Below are 12230 nucleotides of genomic sequence, written 5' to 3'. Positions count from 1 at the left end.
TCCAGACTGCTTTTTGCTGTTTATCTTCTCCCAAGATACACCTCTTTACTTGTATCAGCTGCACTATGTATGGAACAACTCAATGTGTCATCTGTAGGGCTAGGAACAGCACTGCGTCACCACACGCCTATCATACCGGAGCTGAGGGAGTGGATGAAACAAGTTGTGCAAGTGTCTACATTCCTGTCTCAGGCAAGAGCGCTCAGAAGGTTTGGATAATCAGAAGAAATATGAGATGGGAAAGAAGGGTTCATTTAGCAGAGTGAAACTCAGAAAAATACACTGTCATCTTTAGAAACTAAAGTGTGTTCTCCTGATTTAGTTTATATATATATATATATATTTGCAGCTGGAGATGCACGAAGGGAGAAAAAACGAATCACGTATCATAAAATAGTTTTTTTTTTTTTTTTTTTTTTTTTTTTTTTTTAAATTCCTGAGCTTTCAACCCCTATCAGGGGTCTTTATCAGAGGATAATGTTTAGACTTACAAGAATCAAAGGCAATATATAGCAACACATTCAGTGGGGGGTGGGTGGAGGTGACTAAGTCAGTATGATCAAGGGGGGGGGGGGGTTGTATAGTTTAATTATTGTGTACATGTCCTTCTTAAGTTGGCATATGCTGGATTTATGTCCAAGTGTCTGTTGATGGCGTTTTCATTAAGTGCCAGAGAGTTGGCCGAGTCTTGGCTATCAGATGAAAACGCCATCAACAGACACTTGGACATAAATCCAGCATATGCCAACTTAAGAAGGACATGTACACAATAATTAAACTATACAACCCCCCCCCCCCCTTGATCATACTGACTTAGTCACCTCCACCCACCCCCCACTGAATGTGTTGCTATATATTGCCTTTGATTCTTGTAAGTCTAAACATTATCCTCTGATGAAGACCCCTGATAGGGGTTGAAAGCTCAGGAATAAAAAACTATTTTATGATACGTGATTCGTTTTTTCTCCCTTCGTGGATCTCCAACTGCAAATATGCAAACCGTATCACAGACCTTCTCTTCCATATATATATATATATATATATATATATGTATTTTTTTTTTTTTGCTTCTTTACCTTCACCTACTGGTTGTGATTAATGTTTCATTACTACTGTCACTGCTGTTCAGGTATGCAGGATGCAGGACAAAAGTGACGCCTTTTGACGTAAGGGAACCTCCTGGTGCCCTCAGGCCAACTAACACAACCACATAAAAGCTTCAAGCCTGCAAAGCTGCAAAGCAGTTGAAGAACAAGCAAGTGGGACAGCATTGCAGAGCCATGAGTCCTGTGACCGCAGCACTGGTGTGTGTGGCCCTAATGGTCAGCGCAGTGACAGCTTATGACTTAGGTGAGGCTTCTTTGTGCTTGAGTGTGTTATTTTGCACTATAAACATGTACTTCATTGTTTGTCACTACCAGGCTGCCTGTCTGTTTTCTAGTGTATGTGTGTGTGCGTGCAGCTTGCTGTTAAATTAGCTGCTGTCATTCCCATTGATTAAGGTGTCTTTCTACTCACTGCCTCGTCCTTCTGTTGTAGTTGTGTCAGGAGTCTTTCAGTCTAGCGGCTTAAAGCTGAACTACACTCAAGCGCAAGAGTACTGCCGTTCCCAGAATGCAGAAATGGCAACGCTGGAAAACGTAACCACTGCCAATAAAGGTGGCTTTCAGACATGCAGGTAAGACCACCACTGCGCACACTACCACTTTCTGAATGGTTAAGGACAGCTCATGTGCTTTGCTGAGAACATCATGACTCTGAAATGATGTACCGTTATGTGTGTAAATGAAAAAGTCACCTGGTGACGCTAAAAGATCATGGTGGGGGTCACAGATGAATTAGGGTGTACACTTATTTATGGATTTTGTAATAAAAAATTTGACAGACATAACGCTGACTATTGAATGAAGAAAAATGGTGACAATAAGGTGGTGCTGTGCCTGCCTTTGTAAAAACTGGTCTACTTTCTAAAAAATGGGAAAAGCTACCCGAGACCCTTTTTATGTGAATTAATTGTCATGTGTTGGTATCTTCTTTTTCTGTGTGACAAAGTCGTTCAACAAATGAAAGCCTAGGGGGAGTCAAATGAGCAAAAGAAAAGTTTAGCAGATATATTTGTGGGTCACATTTATATTTAAAGTTTGGGTAATTTTAATTAATGATCATTAATTAATGATGTTGCTATGCCGTAACAAAGACGTCACTCCCCTTATACGTGTACTTATTGTGGGCGGCAGAGTTGGGAATTGGTCAGCTCTGCTTATGCCTGGGGACTTGAGTTTGAACCCCGGCCTGGTCACTCCTCTGTGGAGTCGACACGCTCTCTTCAAACCGATCCTAAAGATGTACAGAAACAAGTGCGCTCTGCCGCGTTATCCAGGGTGGGGTCCGATATTGGGCAAGGATGGGCTCTGTCTCAATTTTCTAAGTGTTTTTAGTCCAGTGTTTCCCAGCCTCGGTCCTGTGGGGCCCCCTGTGACTGCAGGTTTTTTTTCCAACCAGATTGCTAATCAGTGACAACACCTGATAACACTGAGCTCATTTAATTAGCTGGGATTATTTTTCTTTTATTCTACATTCAGGAAAGTACAGCAGCATGATTTTTACATTTATAAGACATTCAGAAATATTTCTGCTTCTGCTAAAGATTTAAATGCGTAACTCCCTTTTGTTGATTTTATTATATTTTGCCCTTTCTCTGTGCAGTTTTTCCCCTTCATTGTATCTTATTAATGACAATTAAAAACGGCAGAGCAGACACGCTGGCAAACAACACTGAATAATCAAAGGCTGCAACTACTTTAGAGTCAGACCCACAAATTAGTAAATAATGGAATAATTAAACAATTAGAACACCTGGAAAAGTAGAATGAAAATCAAGATGAAAATATTGTTAAAAAGAAAAAAAATATATTATTCTCATATAACTGTTTGGTACATTTTAATATATATATATATATATATATATATATATATATTTACCAAACTTAGTTTTCTAATTTCTATATTGTTCCCAAAACACAGAACTTGGGATATAACAGTTCACATACCGTAATTAGTTCAGGAGTCCAATTAAAAATAGAAGCTGGTTAGAACAAGAAACTGCAGCTACAGGGGCTCCCCAGGACCGAGTTTGGGAAACACTGGTTTTGACGATGAATGGATGTATAGCATTAGTATTATTAGTACATTGCGTAGCAGATAGTATGTTATGGTAGAATTATTATAAAAATACTATTGTTAATTTTCATTATTCTTGTTAGAACTATTTTTTCAGCACTTCAGTGATAGTTATTAGGTAATAATTAATACCAATTAATAACAATTATTACTAATACTACAGGGCTTCACCCCCTGCTTGCTTCACTTGCCTTCCCCCCAACACCCCAGCGCTACGCCCTATTGTGAAGAGGGTAGCTGAATGCACCCCAAGGAGACGCGGCCGCTCATCCGAAACCCCTCTCAAATGGAGATACAAATGGGAAACAAGTAACAGGTGTTTTTTAACCTCCTCTTTGCTCGATCAGCTGCTGGCTTGCTGCTGCTCCTGCCATGCCACATGATCTGAATTTTGTGCGGCGCTACAATCGTTTAAAAGTCTGTTTGTCCCCCAGACATCCTCAAACACTATGCAATCTCTTTTTCCATCCATCCATCCATTTTCCAACCTGCTGAATCCGAACACAGGGTCACGGGGGTCTGCTGGAGCCAATCCCAGCCAACACAGGGCACAAAGCAGAAACCAATCCTGGGCAGGGTGCCAACCCACCGCAGGACACACACAAACACACCCACACACCAAGCACACACTAGGGCCAATTTAGAATCGCCAATCCACCTAACCTGCATGTCTTTGGACTGTGGGAGGAAACTGGAGCGCCCGGAGGAAACCCACGCAGACACGGGGAGAACATGCAAACTCCACGCAGGGAGGACCCAGGAAGCGAACCCGGGTCTCCTAACTGCGAGGCAGCAGCACTACCACTGCGCCACCGTGCCGCCCGCAATCTCTTTTTGCTGTTCCATTATGTAGACGAGTAATATTTTCCATTTTTTTGCACTAATGCGATCTTTACTGTCATTTTTTTTGAGACTTTTGAATTTTCCTACTTCCACTATCTCTAACCTGCTCTGCATGTGTATCACGGGACTTGCTTCTAAAGGTTGTAAATATGACGTGAATTGTCCGTCTCGCGGGACGTGAAAGTGTCTCTCTGTCTCTCCTCTAAATTGCGTCTTGTCACAAGATTTTTTTTTTTATAATCGAGAGATTATTTAATGAATAAACACATATCAATCAATATATATATCCCCATTCACCTATCCATTCTGTAACCCACTTATCCAGTTCCGCATCGGTGGGAGTTGGGCCACATTCTGGCAGCCAAAACTGGATGACGTGTCACTTAAGGTTTAATGTTAACATAACATACAGTAACTCACTTAATCCATTTTATGATTGCAGAAGGGCTGGCAGCATTTGACACAAGTTAGAACCCCAGTTCTAGTGCTATTTACTGTTAAAATTGTTTTATTGATGTACTTTTTACTACAAACGGTTTAAATAAGTAGAGTTAGAACAACAGGAGTGGCCACCTCCAAACAGGACTGTCCTTCCTTAGGAGTACATGGTGGTTTCCACTGATTAACTAGAGCCACACTCCCGGTTTGAAACTTCTTCTTCTTCTTTTGGATGCTCCTGTTAGGGGTTGCCACAGCGGATCATCTTCTTCCATATCTTTCTGTCCTCTGCATTCTGTTCTGTTACACCCATCACCTGCATGTTCTCTCTCACCACATCCATAAACCTTTGCTTAGGCCTTCCTCTTTTCCTCTTCCCTGGCAGCTCTATCCTTAGCATCCTTCTCCCAATATACCCAGCATCTCTCCTCTGCACATGTCCAAACCAATGCAATCTTGCCTCTCTGACTTTGTCTCCCAACCGTCCAACTTGAGCTGACCCTCTGATGTACTCATTTCTAATCCTATCCATCCTCGTCACACCCAGTGCAAATCTTAGCATCTTTAACTCTGCTACCTCCAGCTCTGTCTCCTGCTTTCTGGTCAGTACCACCGTCTCCAACCCATATAACATAGCTGGCCTCACTACTGTCCTGTAGACCTTCCCTTTCACTCTTGCTGATACCCATCTGTCACAAATTACTCCTGACACTCTTCTCCACCCATTCCACCCTGCCTGTACTCTCTTTTTCACCTCTCTTCCACAATCCCCATTACTCTGTACTGTTGATCCCAAGTATTTAAACTCATTCATCTTCGCCAACTCTACTCCCTGCATCCTCACAATTCCACTGACCTCCCTCTCATTTACACACATGTATTCTGTCTTGATCCTACTGACCTTCATTCCTCTCCTCTCCAGAGCATATCTCCACCTCGCCAGGGTCTTCTCAACCTGCTCCCTACTATCCATATTACTAAACGAGGATGGTAAACCGGATATGGACGCAGGGACCTGCCCGTGGATGCAAAGCCCCCCCCACCAGAGCAAAACGCGAGAGACCAAAGTAAAACATCATAAAGAGGTTAAAGAACAGGGACAAACACATGGAGAGCAGGTTACAGAGCAAAGCCCCCCTCCCCAATGCCGCAAGCAGGATAAAGCGAGGTCAGAAATAAAACACAGAGTAGGAAACAAAGTAAAACTTCATAAAGGGATTAAACAACGAGGACGAACACATGCAGAGCGGGTTACAGATGATGAAAACTGGAATGCAACAGCTTAAAAAAAAAACCTAGGCACGAAACACATGCACACTGAGATGCAGAATATAAAGGCAGAAACAACGACAGTTAAACGTCCACACCACATAGCGGAGGCGGACCCGGAAGGTGCGGGCGCCTACATCGCGCGTCGGAAGGTGCGGTAGAGTACAAAAGGCAAAGGCGCCTACACAGCATGGTAAAAACCGACATAATACGGAAGGCGCAGGTGTCGCCGCCGTATTGTGAGTGGCACTAATGCGTGGTGAAGGCGCAAGAGGAGACATAGTAAAACAAGAGGAGTCAACGCACTGCCCCAGAGTGAAACGGGACACACTATGGAGTCCACAAAGGTTCATACATAAAACCCGAGATGGTACGGACACGCGTCTGAAACCGCGGAAGCAAAACTGTCTCGGCTCCAAAACCAAACAGCTCAACAACTAACACAGCTTCGACACCGAGCCCGCGTGGACAGATCTAATGAACTTGGACGCCTACAACGCGCGTCTCAAACTGCGTAGGCAAGGCAGGCACAGGTTCAACACGACACAGCTCGAGTGACCGAGCTACAAACACACGCCTGCCTGGATATAATTAATGAACGCAGGCGCCTACAACGTGCGTCTGAAATGCCGCAGACCAGGCACGCACTGCTCCAAAAAGAAAGAGCTCAACTAAACGAGATACGAAGTGAAACGGGAAACACTACAAAGTCCGCAGTGCTCCACAATGCACCGCATAATAGTTCGGAAAGAGCTTCGTAGTAACAGTGGGGAGACCCAGAGTGACACGGGCGAACGCTCCGTATTAAACATACATCATCCTCACACGTCCAGACTATACGGCATAGGTAAATCACATTACAGTGATGCATTATTAACAGTACGATAAACATCACAGTATCGCAAACAAGTGAAAATTATTACTCGAAAAAGGGAAAATATAATCACCACGGACCAGGTGTCATTGAAACAAAAGCAGAATAAAGCGAGGTCAGAAATTAAAGACAGAGTAGAAAGCAAAGTAAAACGTCATAAACAGGTTGAACGAGGGGGCCACACACATGGACAGCAGGTTACAGATAATGAACACCGGAATTCAAAAGCTTCAAAAACAAGAGCTCAACTGACCAAGAAACAAACTGAAACGGGAAACACTACGGGGTCCGCAGTAGTCCACAATGCACCTGGAGGACCCCAGAGTGACATGGGCAAACGCTCCGTATTAAACGTGCGTCATCCTGACACGTGGCTGCCCAGCGGGCATGGATTCAAAATGCCGGGGGTAGGCGAGCGAAGCGAGCAGGGGGCGAAGCCCCCTTGTCGCTACAGATCACAATGTCATCAGCGAACATCATAGTACATGGGGACTCCTGTCTAATCTCGTCTGTCAACCTGCTCAGCTCAGAGTTGATCCCTGATGTAATCCCACCTTCAAGTTGAATGCATCCGTCACTCCTACTGCAGACCTCACCACTGTCACACTTCCCGGTTTGCAACAAACGACTAAATTATCTGTAAGCCACAGAGTGTCCCAAAGTGACTTAGAAAGCTAACAGATCCAAAGAAAGTTCAATGAGTTGATTTTGTGGTTTTTACTTTTCTGAAAAGGCTTTTTTTTTAGGTGTTTCCTAAAATACGACCATCTTTGAGACTTTGTCCTTGTAACTGGAAGTGCCTTAAGTTGCATATTTCTAAAACCCTTCTGCTTGACGAAGAAGTACAAGTAATGCTGTGTGAAGTGGTTGACCTGCTCCTAGCAGACCACCTCCCTGTCCTGTTAACTATTTGTTTATTTGTTCTTTAATGCTCTTAAAGGTCAGCGCAAAGAACCTGCCTGCCTTTGGCTTTAGGTTGTCCAACATCTTTTTATCAAAACGTTTCAGCTCTGTGCTCTCTTCCACAGGTGGGGATGGCTGGTTGACCAGCAAGTTGTTATTTCGCGTACAAGTTTGTCAGACAAATGTGCAAATGACACTGGTGTCATCATCAAGCGACCCTGCAGCTACGCCAGAGCAATGAGTGCCTATTGCTACAGACCTGTCGGTGAGTTTGGCTAACGGTTATTAACTGAAGAGTGCAGAGCGATCACAGGTTAGCTTTGAAGGTCCCAGCACTATGAATGAGGAATCGATTGGTTAATCTCTCCTTTTGCTCATATTAGGTGTTTACCTTCATTTAGGACACAAGCTGTCGACAGATAGTCAGTGTGCTCTGCTTTCCCCACAGCTTTACATGAGGTGTATCAGATTCTGTCTCCTGAGTTGAAGATGGGTTTCACTTTTAAAGATGCCAAGTCCATCTGTGAGTTTCAGGGAACAACCATGGCAACTAAGGAGCAGCTGAAGACGGCCTTACAGAATGGGTACGAGACATGCAGGTAAGTATCCTGGAGCAGCAGCCGTGCCAACTTACTGCCATCTACTGCTAAGCAGCACCGCTTTATCCTAGCTTACGCCTGTTTTTCAGAGCTGGATGGGTAAATGAAAGCGAGATAGTGATGCCCCGGATACACAGTGTACTCAGTTGTGCAAAAGGAGACATAGGACTTCTACAACTCTCTGCATCCAATACCACCTCATCTGTGTTCTGCTTTCAAAAAGGATGTAAGTGGCACCTCTGAACAGGACTGTCTTTCCCCTGAAATGCGCCGTGGTTTCCACTGATTAGCTAGAATACTAAATGATTTTTTTTTTTTTTTTTTTTTTTTTTAAGTTGCTTTGGATAAAAATAAATATAAATGCAAGTGAGCGTAAAAGAGTGACTCAAAGTGATGACGAGAACAAAATAATTTTATAATAATAATTCATTTTTTTGCATTTATATAGCGCTTTTCTCACTACTCAAAGTGCTTAGCAATTGCAGGTTAAGGGCCTTGCTCAAGGGCCCAACAGAGCAGAGTCCCTTTTGGCATTTTACGGGATTCGAACCGGCAACCTTCCGATTGCCAGTGCAGATCCTTAGCCTCAGAGCCAGTAAAAATCTCATGAAGTTATCCTTCAGCTTTGCGACATATTCGTAAGGCTTCTTCTGGAGTATCGTGCATGGATTTTGGTCTCTGTAATAAATGGGAAAAATCCACTGAGGGGCGACTAACTTATTATAGAACTGCTGGAAATGACTTAAGAGGAGAGACTGAAGGAGTTGGATCTTTTCAGGAGATTGAGAAGTGACACGACTGAAATGTTTAAAATTATGAAGGGATTTAGCAGGGTGGGATACCTGCTGTTACTCTAAAGTAGTTTGTTTGACAAGAACACCAGAGGCACAGATGGTAGCTGGTTAAAAGTAAACTTCACACCAAACTGAGGAAATTATTTCTTTACTCAGAGGACCATGATGACATTCAGTGTTATCTTGTAGTGTAGTATTGTAGACAGTTGAACAAAACAATCTGAGTCCACGCAGTATTTTGCAGAATGTAAAGCGAGTGGACTTTGGAGAACTATTTTAAGGGCCTGTTCTCTTTAAACCTTTCTTCTGTTCCAATGCATTGGTAGACGTGCACTCTGAGTGATATCTCAACAGGCTGTACCAATCTGCAATGCAATAACATTTCAGTGTCGATAGCAGTAGCAGGGTGTTGTGCCGTGATAGCCATTATGGATGCAATAAGAAGTCAAGCAGAATGACACCTTTTATTGGCTAACTGAACAGATTACATCTTGCCTGAAGAAGGGGCCAGAGTTGCCTCGAAAGCTTGCATATTGTAATCTTTTTAGTTAGCCAATAAAAGGAGTCATTTTGCTTGACTTCTCAGTGTTGATGGTTTCATTGCTGCATTCTTCAGTTCCATGCCAGCACTTTAATGATTGTTTCTTTTCTTTTAAACCCACTTAGTGATTCGTCCAAACTTTCAATGGTTTCCCAGCAATCAGAGCTTGAACTACACTGGTGCCCAGCTCCTTTGTTCTTCAAATGGATATCAACTAGCAACAGAAGAGCAGGTCCAAATCTTCAACGTCTCCGTTATCAGGTGACTAATACAGTTCTCCTCTTCCCAGCCCCTGAGGTGTATTGTGAAATGTCTTGCAAACACCCCTCCCTTAACCCCCAGTGCCAGTGCTAGGTGATTTTGTGCCCGAGGCCAAGCTTATTAGTGTGCCAACTGACTGTTTGGTAGTGAACTCCTGCAGCTGGGTCCCCCCACCCCTTATGATCGGTGCCCTATGTGAATGCCTAATTTGCCTCAATGGTGGCGCCGGGCCCTTCCAGCAAAAAGCCAAGTACAGTTTATCAGTCCAAAGGGACCTCAGATAAATCATGAGGCTCACCAGAGTTGCCTGACCTAACTCGGAAGCAGCACACACCCCCAGAAACAGCATTTTTTGAATAACTTCTAACATCTTCCTTCTCATAGCCCGGGCTGGACCAAAAACCAGACTGTTGTGTCATTTTCTGGTGGAAGCTTGAGACTGGCCCCGTGCATTAGGGAAAGCAGTGACATCGCTGAGGCATACTGCTACAACCAAACAGGTACACCGAAGTGAACATTCAACAGTGAAGTAGGGTGTGACGTGTGTGGCACAGGGGAATGTGGAGAGACCTGTATTGTAGGTTGTTAGTGTGACGTGTGGTTGGTGGAGAAATGGAAGGGCTGGGATGTGACGTGTCACACTGACTGGACTGAGAAGTAAAGATGTGAATAGTGCCACAAGGCGGAGATGAGTGTCTTTAACGTCACACTCTGTGGGAGGAGGAAAGTTTACATGTTAAACTTTATGCCATGGAAATTGTTTAATGTGACACTTACTGCTGTGTTGAAATATTTAGTGTGATTCAGAGAGGAAAAATGGGCAACAGCATCGTGCCCCTCTCAGGTGTGGCCGCTGGTGTAATGCCACGTATAGTAGGTGTGGGATGTGACAGACCCAGGGAGCTAAGTGAGGCACTCATTGGAGTGAAGATCACTAATGTCTGCTCCCCTTTTGCATTTCAGTGCCTGATTTCACCCAAGTGCCTGACAACAAGTGTAAGTATTTGTTTTTAAATACCTTAGTGGCACATTTGTGTTCACTGAATAAGTTGTTTCCCAGTGAGTGGATTTCCAGCTCATCTGCCTCGGCTGATTTGATTTTCTATCTCCTATTCCAGTGTGGCTCAAGATCACAATGGGTTGCATTCTTACCACTATCTTCCTTACTCTGCTGCTGACAGCCATCTTCATGAGAGGGTAAGAAAAACGCACCATGAAAGCAGCAGCAGTACTCCTGCTTCTGGTGTCCATTAGCAAGATGGATCTAATTTTCATCCTTCTCTTTCCTTTTTCCAGGAATCAGTGCATTTGCTGCCAGAATCACAAGACTCTAACAAAAGACTCAGCCCTGCAAAGGAATGAAGGCTTTGCCTCTGTCCCAGGAATGTACCTCCCTAACTGGAATACAGGAGCTTATAGACCCCAAGAGGAGGCTATCTACGAGAGGCCGCTACAGTCACCATTCATAAAGCCATCTATGCTCGACTATCACACTCACTTTTTCAGTAAGCCACCTAGAAGCCAGGTGGAAGTGGGTCTGCCACTCAACACCTTTGTGGATGTGAACCGTACGCACGGGCCTAAAACATACGTGGCTGAATCGCAACATCAGTATGACAACCTAGCCCTGGACGTGGACTCTTAAACACAAGCAGAACGTGCGGAAGACTTGTTTATGAGTCGAGGAGCCATTGAAGAGGCTCGGGGTGCCAGCCTTTGCTGTCATCTCAGGGAAAACGTAGGCATCCCCTGTAATCACTAATAGGCACTGGCCGTGACTGTCATTTGTGGTTATTTGTCAAAAGGGACAAATACCATGCCAGTTGCTAATCAGATGATACCCAATTGTTAAATGTTCCACCGGCACAGAAGCAAAATGCACTGCCCTGTGTCATTTCTGCAGAAAATTGAAGATTCCTGGTGGAAATTCTCTTGTGAGATGACACGTCATGTAAATATTGTCACAAAAGGCTTGGCACCATCTATGTGAAGATATTTATTTATTTATTTTATTGGCTTAAGTCACTGCAACCTTTCTTCTTAAATGTTGCAGCGGCTACCTTTCTTATGCAATCAAGAATAAAATGGAAGTGAATGTCATGAAGGTTAAAACATAAAGATCACATTGTATAATTGACATTAAAGTATTATTATAATGTTATACTTTTTTAAAACCCAATAAAGAATTTATATGGAAACAAAAATCTCATACTTCCAGTATTTTAGCCAACATTAGTGTGAAATGTCAACCTTGGCTTCCTACTGATCTTAAAAAGCAGTTTAGATTTGTGGTCTAATTTGCGGCAGGCATTGTGGTGTAGGAGATGCTGTATCCAGCAGGGGGCGCTAGCTCCCTAGAAATGAGCTCTTATGTAATTGCAGTGTGTTACATAACCCGAGTCTATATAGATATGAAATTAAAAGGCGATACCCCTCCCTTAGTGATACGGCAGTAAGAAATCGCATAGGAGATATAACTTAGCTTTCTTTAATGACGATTTACGCTGCATAACAGACGAAGGAAGCAA

The 12230-nt window shown here is 43.5% G+C and overlaps 1 protein-coding gene across 1 annotated transcript; it reads left to right on the top strand.

The window, feature by feature from the left end:
- Positions 1 to 1190: 1190 nt before the first annotated feature.
- LOC114646218 (aggrecan core protein-like) lies at positions 1191 to 11906 on the top strand. The gene is made up of 10 exons (XM_028794297.2): positions 1191 to 1350; positions 1540 to 1678; positions 7633 to 7772; positions 7956 to 8106; positions 8196 to 8332; positions 9567 to 9702; positions 10087 to 10202; positions 10666 to 10698; positions 10821 to 10899; positions 10999 to 11906. The coding sequence occupies exons 1-10, from the start codon at positions 1281 to 1283 to the stop codon at positions 11345 to 11347; spliced, it is 1350 nt and encodes a 449-aa protein (XP_028650130.1). The 5' UTR covers positions 1191 to 1280; the 3' UTR covers positions 11348 to 11906.
- The last annotated feature ends 324 nt before the right edge of the window (positions 11907 to 12230 follow it).

This window comes from Erpetoichthys calabaricus, chromosome 2 (genome assembly GCF_900747795.2).
Source record: "Erpetoichthys calabaricus chromosome 2, fErpCal1.3, whole genome shotgun sequence".
NCBI classification, from domain to species: Eukaryota; Metazoa; Chordata; class Cladistia; order Polypteriformes; family Polypteridae; genus Erpetoichthys; species Erpetoichthys calabaricus.
Note: the sequence above shows the minus strand (reverse complement) of the source record. Positions and strands in the feature narration are given on the sequence as shown.

Bases quoted from the DNA above. Each gene is read 5' to 3' on its own strand.
- LOC114646218 (XM_028794297.2), top strand. From the start codon at position 1,281: ATGAGTCCTGTGACCGCAGCACTGGTGTGTGTGGCCCTAATGGTCAGC. The intron at 9,703-10,086 runs GTGACTAATACA...TCCTTCTCATAG, and splicing joins TTCAACGTCTCCGTTATCAG to CCCGGGCTGGACCAAAAACC. The intron at 10,900-10,998 runs GTAAGAAAAACG...TCCTTTTTCCAG, and splicing joins ACAGCCATCTTCATGAGAGG to GAATCAGTGCATTTGCTGCC.